The sequence below is a fragment of the Pollicipes pollicipes genome, unplaced genomic scaffold (assembly GCF_011947565.3).
Source record: "Pollicipes pollicipes isolate AB1234 unplaced genomic scaffold, Ppol_2.1 Scaffold_2555;HRSCAF=2994_pilon_pilon_pilon, whole genome shotgun sequence".
Taxonomy (NCBI): Eukaryota; Metazoa; Arthropoda; class Thecostraca; order Pollicipedomorpha; family Pollicipedidae; genus Pollicipes; species Pollicipes pollicipes.
In genome coordinates this window covers 21,427,350-21,451,235 of record NW_023596136.1, presented here as the reverse complement: position 1 = coordinate 21,451,235, position 23,886 = coordinate 21,427,350, and the positions used below count along the sequence as shown (strand labels likewise).

General features: G+C 55.6%; 1 protein-coding gene across 1 annotated transcript; it reads right to left on the bottom strand.

The window, feature by feature from the left end:
- Positions 1-19: 19 nt before the first annotated feature.
- Positions 20-23,886, bottom strand: LOC119099101 (equilibrative nucleoside transporter 3). The gene is made up of 8 exons (XM_037222181.1): positions 23,739-23,886; positions 20,896-21,028; positions 5,164-5,245; positions 3,833-3,978; positions 2,774-2,919; positions 2,302-2,419; positions 489-618; positions 20-28 (listed from the first exon to the last, which is right to left on the bottom strand). Exons 2-8 carry the CDS (start codon positions 21,024-21,026, stop codon positions 20-22), a joined length of 762 nt encoding a protein of 253 aa, XP_037078076.1. The 5' UTR covers positions 21,027-21,028; positions 23,739-23,886.

Sequence of the window (23,886 nt, the reverse complement as noted above, 5' to 3'; positions counted from 1 at the left end):
CGATGGCATCAGCCGCGGATCAGCACACCTGACGACACAGAGGCGCGCACCCAGGTCTCATCCCATGCAACACCCCACTGATAGCACCTCAAGTGTGGCCGTTGCCCGGATCAAATCATTAGACTCGAGAGGCTGATACCGGTCCACGAGCGATCAACGGGCCGAAGGTTACGGGGGCCCGCGCTGGCACGCATATCGCAGCTCATGAACGCGCCAAGCGAGCACGAGCACCGACCGGACGACACGCTGCCACCTCTCACCAGCGCAGCGTCTGGCGGCGCTCACCGCGATACCAAACCGCGGCACGGGACGACAGCCGGCAGACGGTGCAGCCGGGAGAGCAGCGCAATTCGGGGACAGCGAGACCGAAGCGTCCTCGCCATCAGATCACAGCAAGGATGTCCGCCATGCAGACAGGTCCAACGACCCGCGCGCCTGCGCACGGCGGTCCGGGCGGCGGCAGCCGTGGCCGCGTCGGACGGGCTCACCATGCGCGACATCCAGATGTAGGAGGCGATGGAGATGACGAGGGTGACGTCGGCCAGGATGAAGTAGACCAGCGCTGAGTTGACAGCCGCCGCGTCCTGGTCCTGCCCCGACACGGCTATAGAGACTATCCTGAGGCGGAAGAGGAGAGGGCTGACCGGCGGCGAAAGGAGCCGCCAGCGATGGGCAGAGGGCTGGCGCGGCGCTCTCGGCTCGCAGGCCACTCGCAGCGGAGCGTGCTGGGAGGCGTCCCAACATATCGGCACACGCGGCATCCCGTTTTGAAACCGGTCCTGATACACACGCGAAAATAGGCCCTCTGGAAACTGGACTGAATAGATGAGCACCCATAAAAACCAGGCAGATCTGGACTAACCAAACAGGGAGACGTAACCCCAGTATGGAACCCAAACATGGCGTACAACCAAAAAGCACTTCCATATCGACCAGCAATGAAAATAATCTTAACGCACAATCTAAAGCAGTTGCTGTAGATTGTGTGTTAAGGCGAGTTCATGTAAGGTGACAACCTCGACTGGGTTATCCTAAGTGCTATCCTGGGTGCTAGTGGACGTAGGGACGAAGCCAGCTTCGGCATCGTCTTTCGTCTTCGAAAGACCGATGCACCTCCCCCCCCCCCCCCCCCCGAGCGGCCTCCGCACCACCCCTTGCCGCCCGAGTGCTGCTCCCACTGACCTGGCCACGCAGGCGAACCACAGCGCCGAGCGGCCTCCGCACCACCCTTGCCGCCCGAGTGCTGCTCCCACTGACCTGGCCACGCAGGCGAACACAGCGCCGAGCGGCCTCCGCACCACCCTTGCCGCCCGATCGCTGCTCCCACTTGACCTGGCCACGCAGGCGAACACAGCGCCGAGCGGCCTCCGTACCACCCTTGCCGCCCGATCGCTGCTCCCCACTGACCTGGCCACGCAGGCGAACCAGCGCCGAGCGGCCTCCGCACCACCCTTGCCGCCCGATCGCTGCTCCCACTGACCTGGCCACGCAGGCGAACACATCGCCGAGCGGCCTCCGCACCACCCTTGCCGCCCGAGTGCTGCTCCCACTGACCTGGCCACGCAGGCGAACACATCGCCGAGCGGCCTCCGCACCACCTCTGCTGCCCGATCGCTGCTCCCACTGACCTGGCCACGCAGGCGAACACATCGCCGAGCGGCCTCCGCACCACCCTTGCGCCCGATCGCTGCTCCCACTGACCTGGCCACGCAGGCGAACACAGCGCCCGAGCGGCCTCCGCACCACCCTTGCCGCCCGAGTGCTTGCTCCCACTGACCTGGCCACGCAGGCGAACACAGCGCCCGAGCGGCCTCCGCACCACCCTTGCCGCCCGAGTGCTGCTCCCACTGACCTGGCCACGCAGGCGAACACATCGCCGAGCGGCCTCCGCCACCACCCTTGCCGCCCGAGTGCTGCTCCCACTGACCTGGCCACGCAGGCGAACAACAGCGCCCCGAGCGGCCTCCGCACCACCCTTGCCGCCCGAGTGCTGCTCCCACTGACCTGGCCACGCAGGCGAACACATCGCCGAGCGGCCTCCGCACCACCTCTGCTGCCCGATCGCTGCTCCCACTGACCTGGCCACGCAGGCGAACACATCGCCGAGCGGCCTCCGCACCACCCTTGCCGCCCGATCGCTGCTCCCACTGACCTGGCCACGCAGGCGAACACAGCGCCCGAGCGGCCTCCGCACCACCCTTGCCGCCCGAGTGCTGCCTCCACTGACCTGGCCACACAGGCGAACACATCGCCGAGCGGCCTCCGCACCACCTTTGCTGCCCGATCGCTGCTCCCACTGACCTGGCCACGCAGGCGAACACAGCGCCGAGCGCCTGACCGGAGATGACGGCCGACAGGTACCTGGCTGGGAACTGAGCAGCCACGCCGAACAAGCCGCCCTGGAACACGGCCGACCCCACTACGACCGGCGCCGGCCGCACGCACAAGTCAGGTCCGGGCGCCAGTGACACGCACGAGACGCAGGTCCGAGGTGCAACGGCCGGCATCACCACAGCGCGGACGACGACATCGACAGAGGGGGGGGGATCCTCATCCAGCGCGGTCGGATGGTCATCGCTCTGCGCATATCATCGAGCAGCTTCTCGGATACAGTGCGGAACGTCACAAGCAGATCGTCAGGCAGCAGCGTTGCCCCTGCTCGTGTCGCAGCCCTACTCAAATTTACATGTTTCGCGAATGCATACGGAATCATCCCCACCAGTGAAATTCACATCAAATCCTGGATATGAAATAAAGGTGATGTCTGACCCACCGTTCAAGATCACAACCATCACCATAGTGATAGAAAAGAAGGTGATTTGCCAGTCGTCTGAGTTGATGGGCACCAACACCGTGGTCAAGATGAAGAAGACGATGACGACGACCAGGGACAGGACTAGCTTCAACTGCTGGCGTATTCTGGAAAAAGGTGACACAACAAATAAGGTGCGAAAAAAATCACGCCACTCAAAAGAAGCTGGGGCGGCAAAGAACAGGTGGACTCACCTGAGACGATAGTCATAAGGGCCGCAAGGTTCGTTCTACCGCTGTGCATGACATCGCAAAGGGAGCGCAAGCAACCACGACGAGCACTTCAACGGACCATACCGTACGAGTAGACCGGCGAGCCGGGCGGGCCGGCGGGCTGGGCGGGCCAGGGGCCGGGCGGGCCGGGCGGGCCTGCGGGCTGGGCGGGCCAGGGGCCGGGCGGGCCTGCGGGCTGGGCGGGCCAGGGGCCGGGAGGGCCTGCGGGCTAGGCGGACCAGGGGCCGGGCGGGCCTGCGGGCTGGGCGGGCCAGGGGCCGGGAGGGCCTGCGGGCTGGGCGGGCCAGGGGCCGGGAGGGCCTGCGGGCTGGGCGGGCCAGGGGCCGGGCGGGCCGACGGGCTGGGCGGGCCGGGGGGCCGGCGGGCCAGGGCCGGGCGGGCCGGCGGGCCGATGGGCAGGCGAGCAGGCGAGCAGGCGGGGTGTCGGGGCGTCGGGGTGTCCGGGCGTCGGGACTTCGGGGCGTCGGGACGTCGGGACGTTGAGACGTCGGGACGTCGGGACTTCGGGGCGTCAGGACGTCGGGACGTCGGGACTTCGGGGCGTCGGGACGTCGGGACGTTGAGACGTCGAGACGTCGGGACGTCGGGACTTCGGGGCGTCAGGACGTCGGGACGTCGGGACTTCGGGGCGTCGGGACGTCGGGATGTCGGGGGAGCGGGATGTCGGGAGAGCGGGACGGCAGGCCGACGGGCGTAGGGAACCGGGCATCGGACCACGGACCTGGTAACCCGTCGGCGATGACCTCACCCCCCCCCCCTCCCCCCGACCCCAGTCAGGCAGACGTACTTGTGGCCGAAGGCGGCGTTGAGCGTCAGCATCAGCGTGTTGGGTACCATGGACGCCACGCTCAGGTAGCCGAAGAAGTTGTCTTGCAGGTCAGTCTGCGCATCCGCCGAAGAGTTGGTGGTGTTTCGAAACTTGTAGTTCCAGTACTGCCAGAGACACCGGCAGGCAGGTCAGTGGCGCTACGTCCCATCCAAAACGACGGACATGGGCACATACAAAAGAGTAAGGTCTGACCTATCAACATCTTGAACACGAGCAAGTTCTCAAGCTCTTGGTTCCCGGCATTATGAGTTGCAATGCTGAAAATAGTTAATTTTGACTATCCTAACCGGTAAGAAGCAAAGGATATGGGAGCTATCATTGTGATACATGATGTGCCTGTGAGTTGATTTTTATTCATTCGTAAGGGCTCTGGTCGTTCAAATGTTTGTTTGGGCCACAGCACTTCTTTGCCCGCATATTACAAAACTTGAGGAAGAGGTTAGGTTTATACAGGCCTGCCTTCTATGGATAATGTGTGATGACAATGACTAATATGACCTCAAATAAAGGACTAAATGAAAAATGGCACACCAATTCAAAACCAAATTTATCGGTCGCCGAAACAAAATGGTCGAAATCCATTGGTACCCGCACACATTTGGGGCACACGTTAAGTTGTCGGACTCTCAGCGCAGACACCCTCTTCGCTCCCGACGCGTCCCGTCCCCAGATCTGGCTCACTGCGACTTCCTCCTTTCCTCAAGATAAAGTTCAAGCTGAAGGACCGCCGTTTTTACACCGTGGAGATCTAGCGCGAATCGCATGCGGTGTTTGACACCCTTGGGGAGAGCGGGACTTTCCGGTACAGTCCCGGGCTTGGCAGAAGCGCTGTGGACGGCGTAGTACGGCGCAGCGTGTCGAAGGAAATGGCGGTCAAATGTAAATCGGGCACGTCTCCTGCTTTGAATCAAGATAGTCTCTGAACTTTTAGACCGCATCTCGCAAGTAAATATATATGTATATATATATATATATATATATATATATATATATATATATTTAATATATATACTTTAGATCGTGTTTTACACCGCGCATGAGTATCATACATATATATATATATATATATATATATATATATATATATATATATATATATATATATATATAATTTAATATATATACTTTAGATCGTGTTTTACACCGCGCATGAGTATCATATATATATATATATATATATATATATATATATATATATATATATATATATATGCACATATACAAAATAAGGTCGGCATAGGGCCTTGACCTAAGGATACGTACCAAACAAAATCAGGGTATTGACTCACCGAATCAGCTGTGATAAAGAAGTTCCATGGCAGAAGAGTGCCCATTCCAAGCAGGTAGAATATGCAGTAGACAATAGTGGACCTGAAATAGGATGGATTTAGCCAATGACTAGGCCACGTCATAAAGTAAAAACGGCGGTAAAAATATGTTCCGACGACGCATACATGACCGGTTGCGAACTGAAATGTGATCTTAAGCCGGGGTGAACATGCACATCGAAGGCGAGGTCATGAGTGAGGTTTGACCTAACCTGCTATCACGAAATTCTATATGATCGGGTACCACCCTGCCTGGTCAGCTTCGTTTGACATCATTGTCACGTAAAATGTAAATGTATGTACCAATGTTCATATCACCGATTTACCATATTTGAATGTTTGCATATTTGCAATCGATTTACCCTGTTTATGTACTGATTTGCATTAATTAGTCAGCATTGTATGTCCATGCGTGTAAAAAAATTGTCACCATTGGGACCAGACTGCGTGATCTCGTTTCGTCTAAGCTGGTCCCATCTGGTCCATCTGGTGTTACGCAGATTAGTCTCGGTCTCTGTCTCCAGGCTGACCTGGTCTAAACTTTTCTAGTTTGGCTGGACTCGGTGCCATTGTAGATAAACCGATCAAATCTGGTGCATAAAAGTTTATCTTACAGGATTCTGACACGACTCTTGCTCGGAGACTGAACGCGACGGTAAGGATTTCATTCATGATCAAAGTGTATGGTATACTCATGCGCGATCTAAATCACTTGCATTTAACATGCCGGATAGCAAAATGTTGTTACTTTCATTGGAAATTCTAAATAATGCCACAATGACTTTCCCTAAGAGATAGCCAACATAAATGCTGATAATTATATCCAGCTCACAGAATTTCATTTGAACACGACACCCATACTGAATAAGTTCTCGCAAGAACGGAGTTTCACAATGAAGGGGCGGGGTGGGACAGATGCCTATCTCTCCAGAAAAAGTCGTTTTGTCCTGTTAAGCGTTTTGAGCAATTTTTGGAGAGCTTTGGACTACAAGTGTGTGCGGGGAGGGAACAGCAAAGGGAGCGGGAGCCACAAGTGAGGTACAAAGCTTCTGTCGTGATAACTGGCGACTGAATATATATATGTGTATATATATATATATATATGTATATATATATATATGTGTATATATATATATATATATGTGTGTGTGTGTATACATAGCGAAACGTATAATTAACATTTGGTAGTGAGTTAGTACCAGGAGAACTAAGGCTCGCCTCGTCTTGCTCTTTAGGTGCATCAGATCATTCGTTCTACATCCACTTGGATGCAGTCTTCCTCCTTACGTTTAGAGCCTCATGCTTGACAGTCAGCTCCTCCAAGTCTCACACAGAGGATGGAATCCAGGTATGTCGGGGTGAATTGGAGAGTGCTACGCGACTTAACGACTCCATTCTGACAACAATTAAACGAATCAACCCAAACAAGCCCGTCCAGGCGGCTCGTGTGCCGCCATTCGCAACCCCGCTCTCTACCAAGTGTCACCGAGCCGGGATAATCTCGCACCTGTGGTGTGCCAGACCCATATCGACAACAAAGTGAGGACGACCAGCCCTCGTCCCACAGCTTACGGTTGTTGCTGCTGGCCGGTCTCCGCTTCCTTCTGTTTGTCACGTTGCAGCGAGACGATGCTGGCTCGGCCCCAGCTGGCCGGCACCGGCGAGTCCGACAGCGCCCTCCATGTCGGCGCCGACCTCAGCTCCCGCACAGCCCGACCTCGCGTCACGTACACCTGACCTCGGTCGTGTACGCCTGATCTCGGGTCACGTCCGCCTGGCTTCGGGAGCGTGCAGGCGACCTTGGTTGGCGCACGCCCTGACCGCTGGCCCCGCTCACGTTTCCCTCAGGTGCCGCTGGCGTTTCCAGAAGGCCACACCAGCCGCAGCGGGTCCCGTGACCACCCGAGACGCCGACGGCGGCCTGAGCTCGTACCAGCGCCGAGCTCCGGTTCCGTCCCGGGAAAAGGGAGGAGCGGCCCGGCGGCGGTGACCTGGGGCGCAGCAGTGCGTCCGTCTCAGCGCTGGCCCACCTCTTACAGATAAGGGCACGGCGCCGCCGAACAGCAGCCGGCACAGACCACCGGTCAGCGGCACGCTGCTCTTGTACTCGACAGATAGCGACTTCATGAGACAGTCTCGAGAGAGAGTCACATCTTAAGCAGATCTCTGTGTAGACCTCGCCTGTAGCCTTGGCCGGGAAGCATCAAAACGTACAAGATGTGCAGCGTGCAAGTTGCACGCATTGGTACAAGTAACAATTTTACACGCTGTACGCCAGCAGCCAGGCACGCAGCCAGGGCATTGGAAAGGGAGAGGCAAAGGGTTGACAAAGGGCTCCTTGATGACGATATGTTTTTCTTTTATATTTTGCATTTTTCCTTTTGGTTCCCGGAAAAGAAGCCAGGAACTAGCGCGAGATCAATACTGACGGTATCTTGTAGTCAATCAAATGAAGAAATGATGCGTTAAGCTACTGTATGAAAAAGCTCACCGGCGCTGTTCAATTTTCAATGGTCCAGTGGACTCATTTTAAATAGAGAGAACTCAGGCATCAGAATCTTTATCAGCGCTGTGCATATATGAAGGACCACGCGCATATAGATCGAAATGGGTCAACAAATTGCATTGGCATAGCCAAGACATGTTTATGTGAAAATGTTCCACATTTAGCCAGGATTGATAGGCGATATAAGTCATGCGACGTAGTTTTGAGCATGTGTGCTCGCAAATCTTAGCAACACAAAACATCGATGCCAGGCGTTGCAGTCTCCATAAGCCCCGCCGAGTCCGTGCTGGGCTTAAAATTACGTTGTGTCCAATGGGTGGACGAAAATGATTATGCATTCCAAAGAAAATCTCTCAACTATTTCAATTATTTCTGTCATCTACAGCCAATCCTGTGGGCACTTATGCCCTCCAACCGTGCCTTTGATAGCGTGTTCCGTTGGACCACCTCAGCCCCTCTTTAAGCCTCATCGAACCCTGTCATTTTTCGCCTCGGGGCCCCTCCGAGCGCAAAACCCTCTGTTAGGCGCTGTGGGCCTGTGACAGATGCAAGGGCCCCCAGCCAGTGTAAACCACTGGCCCCGGCTTTGCAGCTGGCTGGGAAGTGCGCTCCCAGGTCCACACCGATGGGGAGTGGACTGCGCGGTATTGATGGCATCCTGACAAATATCAGGGCCCATACCGACTCAGGGTGTCGCTGATCAGCGCAAACAGCCCTCTGCCTGTGATATAAGAGCCCGTTCCCGCAGGCCGGGGCCCCTCAATAAGACTCCGACCAGGTCTTCGCGCCTTTGGACCCTCCAATCGAGCCCTTGATCGTCGGATCCGGTGGGCCCTCCAGGCTCTTTGGGCCTCCTCGAACACTATCTCTGGGCTACTACGGGGCCCTTCCCAGCACAGGGTTCCCGTTAGGCGTTGTGGGGTCGCGAAAAAATTAAGTCGCTGGCTCCGGCTTTGTACCTGCTTGGGGTTTTGAAAATAGGCCCTCTGGACCATACCACCACGAAGCCGACTGCGTGCTACTGGTGTTGTCTGACCGGCATATATAACCTTATCGACTCAGGCGGGCCCTGATCAGCGCACAGGTCCACCTGGCTGGCATAAGACCCCGAGACCTGCGGGCCAGGGCCCTTGAGTACGACCTCCGGCCGGCCTCTCGGGACCTTCTGGCCTTCAAATTGGGCACTTCATCGTAGTTCCCGAGGGGCTCGGAGGCTCCTCGGAAGCCAAGGGGGCGGAGTTAGGTGCCCCCCCCCCCCCATCTGTCTGCGCTATCGCCTGCAGGTTTTGGGAAGAGGTCCCCACGCACGGTACCCGTTACCGCCATCTGTCGTTGCAACCCACCTCACCATTCACCCAAACCAGCACCAGAGGGCAGGAGCACCCACGGCCCCTGCCTCACGCAGAGCCCCCCTGGCGCGTGAACTGTGCACCGTAACCCTCATCTCAAGGGATCATATCCGATAAGCGGTCGCAGTGGCAGAACCACGGGCCAGCAGCTAAGGAGAAACCGAGAATGTACATTGGAAAGGCGTTCTGCGCCGCCACACGTTAGACTCCACAAAAACAAGAACAAGGAGAAACGTCTTCCGATGTGGCGGAGCTCACGAGCGGGCCCCCTTGCCTTTACAATGCAAGGACTGCCGCTGATTGGGGCATAGCTCAACTCAAATGCGCGGACGACAACTGGCAAATGGAGCGACGGGCCGCCGTGTGTCCACGACAGCATCCCTGGTGTGCACACACCTGAACACCGCAACGCAACACCTCGAGCAACAATCGCACCAAACATCGTCTTCCACGTGCCACCGAATCCCCAACCAGCAGTTGGTAGTTGCCCTCGCATTCACCCACGGCACCCACCAACCGAGCACCGGAACAAAGCCGCAACAGACTACAGAGCAACGGCCGCCACGCCAGCAATCGTCATGCCATGCATGAGCTTCGCCGCGGCACCTGCCCCGACCCATCGTGTATTGCACCGTGCCATCCCCCGACAAGGAGCGGCCGCGGCTCACACGGGCCACGGCGCTCCGCCGGCGGAGGCCGAGGGCTGCGCGGTCAGCAGCGGCGGCAGGGAAAACCCAGCCCGGATCCCGCTGGCCGCCCGACACTAACGGAACGCGGCATCTGCTGCTGGCAGCTCTGTGAGCGCCGTCCCACCGTGCTGTAATCTTCTGCTTCGTTTTGCCCTTGCATTCTTCCCTGTCCTTGTTAGTGTTGTGGTCACTAACAAATCAGGTACTGCTTGCCAGTGTCTCGCAAAGGTGCAGAGCATTTGACTATGGCTCTGACCTACGTAACTCCTCTAAAAAGATACAGATCTTGGCTTTCATGTCATCTCTGGAAGGCGTCGGTTTGGTCACATGGCATCACATAACCTGCACGTGGGTGGCCCACCACCATCCAGCTGCACCAACCGCATCCGCTAAACCTTTTCACGGTAATGGCCATACTCGGGGCTTGGCAAACCGCAGCTCTCGTCTCTCAACCCCAGACCAACGTCGAACTCGGCCTTCGCGACACGCGAAGGCAGCAGGACAGTGACCTGCCTCTACCGCCAGTGAGAACCGAAGTCGGCAGGCGGCACGTGCAGCACAACATTGACAATTCTATAGCCATCTGCCCGAAGTAGGGAACGTGACCTTGCTTTCTTCTGAACGGGTCGTGGCGGTTTCTTTAGGCTTACAGCGTATATTGACGTGGCTGGGTGCCATTGTATGCTGCGTATTCGCACGTGGCGCATGTTGAGTGTCGTTTTCAACGCGTTTTGCCTTTTTCCGCGCTGACACGACGTCCTGGACAAATGTTACGGTGCAGCTTTGCTGGAAAATGGAAATCTAAACAAAGTCTGCGAACCTCTGCGCCACTGGTCTTCCCACCGCCACCGCCAAGCCGGTAGTTCGGGCATCGCGATGCAATCAACTTGACGTCATACAAGGTATTAAGACCCTCTAATCATGAGGTTATTACCAGTTAAATCATACCCCATCAACATACCACGCAAGAGCTCGCCCCACATCGCACGCATTCCAGCGGCCGCCATCATGCGAACGTTTACGCCGACTCCGCCCGGTGGACGTCCTCCCCCTCTCCCCTCCCCCCTTCCCCGTCCGAGTCCTGCCGACGCTGCGGGCCGTCCTCGACATTCCGCCGGGCCGCTAGCCGGCCGGCGTGGAAAGCCCGGTCGCCGCCGGCCCGGCCAGCAGCGCGCCCTGCGCCCACTGCGCCGGCTGATCCCTCCCAGAAGCGGACTTAGCGGCACTGCACGTGACCTTTCCTTGTTTGAACGGTCCCTTTCGGTGCCCAATGGCCGTGACATGTGTTCACCGTTGGGCAGGCATGGACCGCCGTGATGGAATGTGGCGGCTGGACGTGTGCAGCCGAAGCTCAAGGCGTCCGACATAGGCGAGAGCTGCAGGAAGTCTCTCTGGTCACAGCAAGGATCCAAAAGCCAGTCGTCTCATCGTATCGCGGCGTTATGGCAGCAGAGCGGAGCTCAGGCGGAACTTAACAAGGAAAATCGGCAACCAGAACCGGGTCAGCTGCCAACACTGTTAGCAGACTTTTGTCCCGCTCGGGGTCGGCTCGGAGTCGACTCAGGAATCCGACAAATTTTCCTTGGATCTAGGAGGCATCGATAAGTTTGAAATTGTATCCGACTAGAGTCTGCGCCGAGACAACTGTTAAGAACAAATCCCTGCGTTGACTAGGTAGCTGCTAATCACATCAAACAGGACTGTTCTGCCGTGTCATACCAGACATATCGCTGCCCTATAACCACAATGCCTAAACACAAACGTTTGCATAAAGTCATTAAACGGGTCAGCTCAACAGACGACACGGCGGCATCGAGTCGATCGAGAACGATTCCAGATTTGAGCCGCGTCTCCTTGCGTCGGAATCGGAGTCAACTCAGATAATCCTGCGTTGCCCGAGGTCACGGACTCTGAGCCATGCGCGATGAGTCAGAGTCAGAGTCAGAGTCGCTCCGCTGAAGGGGAGTCACGCACGAGCCGGCCGTGCGCCGGCCGGCGCCGGACGGGCGAGGCACCCTCTTGTCACGCAGCACTGCGGAGCGAGCCACTCCACGATCACGCACGGGCACCTCGGCTGTCCGGCAAGACGTCATGTGACAGACCTCGACTGTCCGGCAAGACGCCATGAAATATATCTCGGCTGCCCGGCAAAACGCCACGTGACAGACCTCGACTGTCCGGCAAGACGCCACGTGACAGACCTCTACTGTCTGGCAAGATACCACGTGACAGACCTCGGCTGTCGGGCAAGACGCCACGTGACACACCTCGGTTGTCCCGCACGACGTCACGTCACAGACCTCGGCTGTCCGGCAAGGCGTCACGTCACGGACCTCGGCTGTTCGGCACGACGTCACGTGACAGACCTTGGCTACTGACAGACCTCAGCTGTCCAGCAAGACGTCACGTGACAGCGTTGACGGAAATGAAATGCTCAGCTTACAACGGCATTACAAGTGATAATTATGGCAGGTTACAGACCAAATTGAACGCCGGATGCCCATCTGCCCGATCATTTCCATCTATCTGCGTGATGCACACAGCAGCCCCGGCGAATAAGCCAAGCAGAAGCGAAGAGTTTATTCATCTCCCATCAGGCCAGTAGCAACAGCAGACGCGTCCAACACTACATAGTTGAGGGGCTAGGTTCCAAGGACGTCACCAGGTCTCCATAAACCAAGCACAATGAGAGGAAAGTACGGTTTGTTTGACGGTATCTGGGGTCATGGATTCGTCCCCTCCCACGCCCCGCCTCCCGGATTCGCCACAGCTGAAAACTGACTGACCAAATCAATATTGATCAGCTTACGTCAACCCACAAAGCAGGCTACTCGCACCCCTGTTTTCTCTCTCTTCCTCAGCCGGAGAGCACCGGGACAAACCACCGCCACCCGTCTTCCCGCGCCGGCACTACGTCCCGGTCACCGCCCACATCGTACCGCCCCACATGACCCGACACCACACCGCCCGCCGATGACCCGACACCGCACCGCCCGCCGATGGTCTGACACTGCACCGCCCACGGTCACCGCCCACATCGTACCGCCCCACATGACCCGACACCGCCCGCCACCGATGACCCGACACCGCACCGCCACCGATGGCCTAACACTGCACCGCCCGCCGATGGTCTGACACTGCACCGCCCACGGTCACCGCCCACGTCGTACCGCCCTACATGACCCGACACCGCACCGCCCGCCGATCATCTGACACTGCACCGCCCACGGTCGCTGGCGCCGCCCGCGCCTAGCCGGAGCGGAGCTGACGCTGCAGCAGCTCGATCTCCAGCTGGAGCTTCTGCTGCTCCAGCCGCAGGTTCTGTTCGTGCAGCTCCTGCAGCCGCTCCGAGTACTGCAATAGCTGGGTCAGCATGCGGTCGATGGCGGCCAGGTCGGTCAGCGGCGGCGCCGTCGCGCAGGCCGCCGGCGTCGGCCGCACGGGCTCGGCGGACGTCCCTATTGACGGCGGGGCGCTGGTGGTCCTGGCTGGCGGCGGCGGCGGCGGCGACGTAGCGACGTTAACCGGCGCCCCGGCACACAGCCCACCGGCCGCCGGGTACTGCTCGCAGGAGAACGGCCAACGGAGTCCAAACTTGTTCATCAGCGGCTCGCAGCCGTCCCTGGCTGCTTGGCACAGCTCGCGACACGGCGGCGTCGCAACGTCCAGCACTGTGCACGGAGGGAAGTACAGCAGGCAGAGGAACGACGCCAGGCTGGGGCTGCAACCGACCTTCACCAGCGGCGCGAACTGATGCGCCTCGAGCGCCGCCATATCCAACGTCGTGTGGTTCAGTATGTTGGGCATTATCGTCCTGTTGTAGGGTTGTGTGGCGCAGAACTCGCTGGTTAGTTCTTGACAGCGATCGCTGCTGGCAAACGCCAGCGGCAGCACCAGCACCAGCACTGAGGCGGAGCGCATCGCGGCGTCTCCGACGGCGCCTGCGAGAGACTGAGTTCGTTCGTGCTGTTTACCACCCGTTTAAACACGGTAAGGACGCACTCGTGACGTCACCAAGGCTGCTCACGAGGCGAACCCAGACCGTCCTTGAACCACACGCGTCGGCACGCGCCGCAGAAACGAAGAAGCTTCTTTTCTTTGGCTGCACAAGGGACTGCAAGCTGTAGGTGTGGAATGATTTGAGGACGGCACGTCGTGCGCGTAACCGTGCTTTGATCATGGGAGCGGAAGGCCTGCATTGGACCTAGATCTGCACTGGATCTGCACCTCCTCCCGGCGAGGAGGTGGAGACCAGAGCGAAGATGCGCAAACACCACTGGTGGAGAAATCTGCAGCAAAGCTACCAGATGAGAGAAGTTTTCTTGCTGGGCTGCCAGGTCCGCGAAATACCATGCGTCAACATCATACGCCGCTACGGGTGCGCAACGGGGTGGCAGACAAGGCCCTGCCACGGGCCTTGTCTGCGCCAGGCCCGTGGCAGCGGGCCTGGCGCAGACAAGGCCCGTGGCGGTCGCCACAGCGCCACAGCGCGGTCGTAAGAATTCTTGAAGTCAACTCGAAAATCAGAAGGCAACGATGCTGAGCGAGGTGAGCGAATCGCACATAGTCATACTTCAAGTTGTTTCAAGTGCGCGGCTCTAGGCAGGTTACCGCCACCCGATCCCTTCAAACTAAGTGACTGGAGTTTGTCATAAAAGCGCTCTCGCCTCTTTCGGTCAACAATGGGAAGGAACAGTGAGGAGAGTTGACAAAATGGCTCGGTGGCTCAAATGATTCATCAAAAACACGGACTATGTGGTCGTAGTTTCACAGAATGAGTTGGTGGAGGCGAGCTGAATCGCAAGAAATAACCCCAACTACCTACCAAATTATGACGACAAATAAGTTTCACCATGGATTTAGGCTGTGGAGAAGAGTTCTCTTTCAGTTCGTTCTCTTCTCAAAGCTCGGGTGTGGGGGGGGGGGGATGAGCGGGTAAACTCCATACGTGAGACATTGGCGTTTGTATTTGGGTGCGTCTAGTATCCGTCACAAGACATCAAAATATTCGTGACGGCACTCGACGCAGATAACGTGAAAGGGGTGTTCTTCGCAAAATGAGTTGATGGGGGAATGAGCAGTCAAATTTACGAGACCCATCTCAAAAGTACGTCACCAAACGAGTCTTTTCGCGGATCTGCCCACTTCCTTCTCAAAGTTGGGGAGGCATGAGTCTAAGTGTGTGGGCTGGGACTACGGCTGAAAAGAAAACTACAGCCTGCAACCTTGGGGAGGCGTGAGTCTAAGTGTGTGGGCTGGGACTACGACTGAAGAGAAAACTACGGCCTGCAACCTTGGGCACGCGTGAGTCTAAGTGTGTGGGCTGGGACTGCGACTGAAAAGAAAACTACAGCCTGCAACCTGAGGTCGCTAGATTATTGCATGCGTATGGAGTGCACATGAGCATGGCCAGTGACTTGAGAGAGCGAGAGCACCAGTTATCAATAACCCTCGCCTTGATTTGCCGTTTTTGTAAAGCAGACTGATAGCGTGAGTCGATGCGATAACACCCACCCCTCTGCCACTTTCATATTAAGAAAGAGAAAGTCTAACGGAAAACAACAGTGGATTGGTCTCAACAATACCTTGCGATGGTTAATTTTTTCTTGTTGTTTTAGGTCGATATTTGACTCAACAACATCTTCTTACTGCGACATCTTTTCTGGTTGTCGTTAGGTCGATATTTGACCCAATTATGTAAGGTCAAAGTTCGAATTTTCCTGCCCACCGTACTCATTCAGCTTTACACGTTCATATCTACTAGACCCTGCAGCGGCACGGAACTCGAACAGGCGTCTTGTGCAGTTCTAAGTACAATGGTGTCTAGTTTTGTGTCTGCAGCATACATTCGTTACGTATGGTTCCGCCAATGCAGCAGTGCAGACCCGCCGTGTGCGGCCGGCGGAATCGTCGATGGTCACTCGCCGCCCGCGCTAGCCATGGATCGCCGCGCAGTGTTCCACATTCTGGGGAGCGGAGGGACGTTATATGTGGAGTGATGACGGCGACACTGGCCAGTGGCGGGTGGAAACAGGAGGCAAGGGTGGGACAAGAGCCGAGGTCCATATTTTAATTGGGGTAAGGATGAAATAAACATCTCGTCTCGATCTGTTTTGATAAATTTCCTTTTGCCCATACTTGTTATGTGCTGTGTTATACCGTGTTTATACTCTTCTTTTCTGTCTTGTACTGTCATGCTGTGATCTCCATTCCTGTTCCAATTTGCTTTGTCTGCTGCTCCATCTCCAGGGTGCCGAAAGTGAAGTGGTTAAAGCGGTTGCGTTAACCATTACGTTTCTGGGAAACTAGAGGCATGGGGTTCGATTCCCCGCGGCGCCCGCCCTTTCTGCCGGAGTGAGCGGCAGACGACGTCATATAGCCTCAGCAGCTGAGTGCGTCGTAAGTCCCAATGACGGCTGCTGTTTTAGGCGGTAATCTCCAGCCTTGTGTTGTTATTTTCTACTCTATTCTTCTCTACCTTGTTCTCTCTCATCCTGCCCCGAACGCTAACCTGCCTTGTTCTGTCCTGTTGCCACCGACCCTTCATCTCCTGCTTTCTGGATGTCATGCCATGCCCAGTGACGGTGGAACCGCTATGGAAATTGGGGGACGGAAAGCATGGTTTTGCCCGTTCTTTATGTGTGCTTTATGTCCGTGTGCTATTCTCCCCATCTTGCCTGTAGGATGGTTATTTTTAACATCCCCTTATTCGAAATACCTTTGTTAGTTCAGGTTATCTCTATATTTCAGTTTCACCCGTTCAATTCCGATTGTCCCCGCGATCTCATGGTCTGATTACGTCCATGCCCAAGAAGGCCCGAAAATGTAACACAGTATGTTATCATAAACATGTTTCGAGTGTCCGTTAACTTATCTTATTTTGCGGATCCCTGGCCCATGGCCCCTCCAGCTTCGCTTACATGTGGACAGCACCTACTTCTTCACACGTGCAACTTTTGCGTTAAACACGCATTTGTCATGGTTGTCCATTTCATGTTTACAGAAGTAGTTGCCTGAGAGCAAGGTAAAAAACTTATCAAATTTGGTAGCTTTGCAGCGCATTTTTGCCAGAAGTGGTGTTTTTACATCCGCCGGAATCAATACGACGCATGCACCGAGACGTGCCTATGTCTGAATGTAAACATTTCCACAGCCGTTCGCTGAAGCAGTCTAAATCGAAATTGCCAGCAAGGACTAATATGACGAACTGGACTTATCTGACTGACGGGCATGCATGTACGTGGTTTACCATTGCCGAAATGGCCAAAGGCAGAACCGTACATCCACACTTCCTGCACACAGCACCAACGGCAATGCTCTCTTAACGGCCTATTCCACCACGCAAACATGCATAATTCGCCTAGTAACGATGATGGCATTACATCGTGACGATAGCAATAATGATAACTTGATAACTAATGACGTGCTCGCTGTGATCGGCCCAATTCGTGACGCCAGTTTACAGCTCGTATTATAGAAAACGACGCCATCATGCTCACATCGTCGGCGCGCAAACGTGCACCACGCCCACCCTCCAGCACTCCAGAGCAGCCATGCAAATGTGCCAGTCAGAGGACCTGCTGAACTGGCGGCCTCAGCCCGATACCGAACACGAGTCCAATGTCCGTCAATGCCCCGTCCGTGGGATGACATTACCGACCGCCGGCCAAGCAGAAACCTCCCCGATCTCATGCATGCCGGACGGGTCGAAGGTCACGGTGAGCCATTACCCGAGGCGACTAAGACGCGGACCATTCCGTTGTTGCCTGCGCAGCGGTACTGGACCGGGTTTCCCCAGCCCTCCCCCGCCAGCTCCAAAACACACCGCCAAAGCCGGCCGACACGGACCGGTCTCGGGAATGCGGCGCGCGTGCTGCGCCTGCGCCACGACCGCCACCCCCCCCCCCCCCCCCCCCCCCGCCCGCTCCCGTCAGCTGCTCTGCACACCGGCTGACAGGCCAGCCGAGGTCATCAGGTTCGAAGCCTAGTTACGCCACAGCCTCTGCAGTCGCTGGCGCTCTATCCATAAAAGGGGCGCAATGACGTATGTCGGGTTTCCTAAAGATATAAAGCCTTACTAGCAACGCTGTAGACTTTTACAGGCTTTCGTAATGCAAGGCTCAACACGATATTTTTCTGCGACCCTGAAAAATAGTTATTATTCTTACTTGTAACGCATACCAAACTGGCCGGCTTTACCAGCAAAGATTCGATTACATCAGCGCTTTATTTATTCCTTAGCTATCACAATGTGTCACAGTCACTGCTCAGAAACAGCCGAGCAATAATTATCAAGTTTGTCATATCTCAAAATAATCTTCTTGCTGAAACCAATGAAATCCATCCTCGTAAAGCACACCAAATGACCCGAGGCAGAGAAAAAGCCTCAGGGGAGTTACATAAAATAGCCTGTTCAAGCTGGCAACGATAATCAAAATTTCACTGGCATTCTGACTTTGTTTCAAATAAGGCGTGGCCGTGTCTAAGTGATTTCCTTACCTCATACAACAACTTTTGGGCGTAGATATTTGTTTAATCATAATCATATTTGTGCCATAATTTGTTCATCACCCGTCACATTTATAATGGTAATTATCCCACACCGACATACACACATCTATTCCAGAGGTCATGGACGCGGCCTAAGCAGTTATGGGAAGTGCGGGGTTTTAAGCCCACACGCGCATGGAATCCGCTTCACCGTACGCCATGGTAACTTGCTCTTCGTTCTAGATACTCAAACAAACAAGGAAATGCTGCGTCATGCTATCGGGCCTCCCAGAAGTCCACCATCAGCAACAGCAGGCGGCGGCTGACGAAAGCGAGATCAACCGCAGAGAGCAGAACGCAACGTCGGAGGTGGCGCGGGGCCCACCAGCTCCTCTCGCGGTCGGCCAGCACACCAGCTGCACGACGCCAAGCCACGCCCCTCGTGTCAAGCCACCCGAGTTCGCGCTCAGGTGCACCATCGCTCAGGAGCCCGTGCTCCAGCAGCTTGAACCGAAAGCGGGAGGGGCACCCGGTGGCCGGTGCGGCCGACCCGCGCGCCGCGTGCCGCCGTCGCCGCCGCCGGGGAGACAGCCGACGTCAGCCCGCAGCGGAGCCGCTGGGCGCAGCCAACACGTCCACCACGGCGCCCCGCGCGGCGTCCTGATGCCGCGGACGCCAGCGCCGACCGGCCGGGTCATCCGCATAGTCTGGCTGGGAGCGACGAGCTGGGCGGGGCGTCCGGCCAGCGGTCGCCCGTCCTGGACCGACGGGCGATACCGGCCGGAACCTCCGGCCACAGGTCACCGCGCCGCACCGCGCTGAAGAACGCTTGGCCTCGCGGAGAAGGGGAGCGCCAGGCGACTCTGGCGGCCAGGGTGCGGCCAAGTCAGGGGCCAAGACTGGGGCGTGGTCCGCCTTCAGCAGCTAGGACCGGAGCGCGGTCGGGCCTCCAGCGTCCAGGACCTGAGTGCGGTTCGTCTCCAGCAGTCAAGGCCGCCTCCGGCACGGACGCGCCGCCGCCACGGAGCCGGAGACTGCGGCCCGGCGCCCCGCGGCCCACTCCGCCGCGGGAGCACAGGACTACGGCTGGCCGGCGGGCAGCGCGTGTCCCCCTGTCAGTGTGAATAGAGACGATGGCTCGTCCGCAGCACACCCGCTCGCAAACTGAACGATCGCAGAGGAATCCTGCAGCCGCACGCGTGGCTTCACTGGAGCACGCGCGCGTCACCTCTTTCTGAGAATCTGTCGCGCTCTGCTTCCCAGGACGCACAGCTATTTGCGTGCCTGCTAATACCGCGCCGGTTACCGCGTGCGACGGTTCGTGGAGGCACGCTGACGGCAGTGCGGTGTGGGCCGTATCCGAGGCCGTCCCAGCGGGCAAGGGCACGGCGCTGTGGTCCGTGCGCTCGCCACCGGCCAGTACACCCGCACGCCATGCACTGAGCGAGGGGCAGTCCGCCGGAGGGCTGGCTGCAGCGCCACCTCGTCAACAGGCGGCGCTCCGTCGCCCGTGGTCGAGCGCGTGGCCGTTATACTTTCCCGCAATATGGTTTGTGTGAGACCCGAATGCGCGTGTGGGACCCGGGGAAAAGAATGTGGCTGGTTACGGCAAGTTAGGACGACCTTGCACAAAGAAACCGGCCGGGTCTTCAGGTCTCAGAACCTCTGGTAAAGGTTGGAATTTCCATTCCAAACCGCATACTGCGCAAAGGCGCAATGGCGACGTTGCGAGAAAGTAATCAACAATAGCTCAGATGCACCTCAAGCATCCAACGGCCGTAGTTCACACCTTGGTGCAAGACAACCGGCTTCGGTTCCCTCGTTCCTGCTCACAACGAGACTGTACCATATGGCGTTGTATGCGAATACTTATGCAAGGTTGTGAAAATATTGGCTCGAACTAGGTTATACCGATCAGTCGCAACGGATGTTGCCGGGACGGCACGGGACAGGGCGGTAAATGATGGGACACAGAGTGAAATTGAGTGGGATGGGATGGGATGGGATGGGATGGGATGGGATGGGACGTGATGTGATGCAATGCGATGCGATGCGATGCGATGCGATGGGATCGAGCAAATCGAGCGGATCGAATGAATCGAACTGATTGAACGGATCAAACAGATCCACAAATCGAATGCGTCAGGTCAGATCGCTTTGGTTCGTGTTCGTGTTCTTGTTCTCGTTTGTGTTCGTGTTCGTGTCCGTGTCCGTGTCCGTGTCCGTGTCCGTGTCCGTGTTCGTGTTCGTGTTCGTGTTTGTGTTCGTGTTCGTGTTCGTGTGTGTTCGGCTCGGGTCGGGGCAAGTTGAGTCCAGCCAGGCCTTGGTTCCACGGGCCGACTTTGTTTTTAAAGTGTGTGAATGAGCGTGATTGCTTTTCTCGTATGCGTTTTGACTGCGCTATCATGCACTAACGTGGACACCACGAAACCTAAGGTACCTAACAACCATATCTGTATCTTGAGCCACTCGGTTTCCCATTGAACGAAGCCTGCATACATCCAGAGACCCAAAACTCTTCATTGTACACACCTGAGCAAGGCAGCACGGGAGCCCCGCCTGCGAGCGTCACCTCCCTGCACACCCGGCTGGACAGAACAGGCCAGCATCTAGCCAAGCCCCTAGCTGCGGTGTGTCCTGGCCGGCAGCGGTCACTCACCGTGCCGGGGCGGCGGGGCGGGACGACGACGGCAGCAGCGCCCTCTGGTCGTCGCCGGTCGGCTCCTCCTCTTCGTCCTCCACGACCTCGGCCTCCGGCGCCGGCAGCACCGCGTCCTCGGCGGCAGCCATGCCTGCAGCGGGAGCACCGGATCAGATCAGGTCAGGTCAGGTCAGGTCACCGCGGCGTCGGCCTGGCCCGGCGACACGCACGCGTCGGCGGTGACGCGGGGTGTTTGGCTCCCGGGCCCACCACTCTGGCCGGGACAGTGGTCCGGAGATGCGCAGCGACCGCGACTGATAGCACGTCCAGACAGCCGGAGATATCGCGAGATAACGCCCCCGCCAAATACGCCGGCTGCACACCCACACCGTGGAGCATCTACTCTCTAACCGCAGGAAGCTTCTGACAGGCCGTGGCGGCCCTGCGACAACTAAAATGCTGCAAGAATGCCTACCAGACAGCATCATTTTGTTTGGAATTTGGGACGTACGTCGCAGTCCTGGATCTCAGTCCGCACGGCTGACTTTAGAGTTTGAGACCGGATCCCTCGCCACCCAGGTCACCTTGAAGACCACCACCCAACTCTACCTAAACGTGTCGACGATGCAGTCTGGGAAAGCAGTCTGTGTTTGCGTGTCTGTCCGCAATTATCGCGCCTGGGAAACCAGCGGTATGAGTCCTCACAGTGCCAACCCTTTCTGCCATTTTGAGAGGCGGGTGATACTATATAGTCTCAGCAGCTTGCCTTGATAATAACGTGACCCGACCTTAACCTTCTCCGGCACGTCCTCCACAATCTCGGCCTCCGGCGCCGGTAGCACCGCGTCCTCGGCGGCCGCCACGCCCGCGGCGGGAGCACCGGATCAGGTCAGGTCAGGTCAGGTCACCGCAGCGTCGGCCTGGCCCGGCGACACGCACGCGTCGGCGGTGACGCGGGGTTTGGCTCCCGGGCCCACCACTCTGGCCGGGACAGTGGTCCGGAGATGCGCAGCGACCGCGACTGATATCACCTTGATAAAGTTGATAAAGCATGTTGATAAAGCCATGTCCAGGTGTTTGGATTATCTCTTAGATTGCATTGCATAGAGTAATGTCATATGATACACCTTAGTTTTGAGCATTGTTACACCTGACGTGAAGTTCCAACTTCCTATCACTGACTTCACTGAATTATTACCTCCTTTACAAAATTATTGTTGGTGAAAATGCTCAAAACAGATACACAGCAACACATTCTTGTTTCTGTGTCTGCCATATTTTGTCCTTTGGTGGCACCAATTTAATAGAGCACATTTATCATGTGTACTGCCAATAGTAGTGACCTTCAACTGGGTCATCATGGGTTAGATTTAAATTATATGGTATTCTGAAAATACCTCTCAGCATAAAAATATCTTAAAATTGTCAGTTAACTATAACCAGCAGATGATGAATGTCTCCGCTTTATCTGTTGCACTACCCTTAGAAATGTGTTTCACATGTATAACTTTACATGCACAATTTTGGAGCAATAACCTTGTTGGTGGAAGCTGTGGCTAAAACACATGTCATTCAGCAAGCCTAGCCAGCAAACCAGACTGCTGGTCTTGATGTTATCTGCTGGGGTTGATCATGAAGGGAAAGTTTAAAATCAGCCCTATGACATTGAATAAAAAGATAATACAGGAGTCATGTTTCTCACATCTCCTTAGGATATCTGCCATCAATGACAAATACATACACTTCTAATGAACAACAATTATGACATTTTCATCTAGCATGCAACAATGCGTGCTCATAATGACAAATAGTTATAGAGGTATTGTGTGCAGCAAGTGTGGGGAAAGCAATGTATGTTCTGTGCTGTGCCATATTAGAGTTAATGCAAAGTTTCTCCATGAAAGGTCAATTCTTGCCCTTCTCCTCTGTTCCATTCAGTTCTTCACAACATCTGAGATATTTGTTATGTACAAAGTGGGTATATTTACTAAGAGGGATTAAACGATGCTGTGCCCATTCCAGCATACATAGTTTTTCCTAACCACAAAGCAGAAACTAATTCAAAGAAATGTATGGGCATGAGTAAAACCCAATTAGTAGCAATTCAACACACAATGAAGCGATGTGGCATCCACAATCCAAAGCCAGCAGAAAAAATCATGACCGTAGCTGGTTAAAGCTACATAGTGGTTGTAACACAAAACCCTTGTCATGAAGGTGCTTCTAACATGATGGCCTCAACTGGTTTGAGCAACTATATCACTGATGGTATCAACCAGGTTATCCCATATGACCATAATATTGTAACTGTTCACCTGTTGGCAGGTTGCAGCTTCACAAAATGAGTTTGGGGGGAGAACTGAGTAGTGTAGTTACTCAACCTGCTCCTAAAATGTGCCAAAAGACTTTTCCCCAGATAATATGCACTTGCTTTTAAAATATAGGGGGTGAAGTTCAAGTTGGGAGGGGGTGAATGAGGCCCTATGCCAGTTGAATAGGAAACTATGCCTCTACCTAATGCCTTTTGATCACATATTAGTATGCAAAACACAGAACACTTGGTGTAAATTGAGAAGTCCCAAATTTTCATACAAAAAATGATAGCTAATACTTGATCTCAAATTTATGAAGAACTATTACAAGAAGTTATGAAGACCCTAGAAATACTCAAGAAATTCAGCATTAGTCTTATAGCATTACATGGAAAGAGAGCCCATGAAAGTGACCTTTGAATCCTGAAAACTTTGATAAAGGTACGCATATGCACTTAGCTACCAAAGAAGGGGCACATTTCCTGTTTGCTGCAAGGGGTCTTCAACTTCACGTTGATGACGTGACGTTGGATAAAACGTATCACTCACCGAGGCAATACCAGCAATGGTATTTCAGTCAGATCAATACATGGCAAACATTTTTGTTGCAACATAACACCAATATTCACGCCACGAAAACATAATGAGAGATAAACAAGTCAGCATCTGCAAATACACAGACTGTTTCCCTACAATA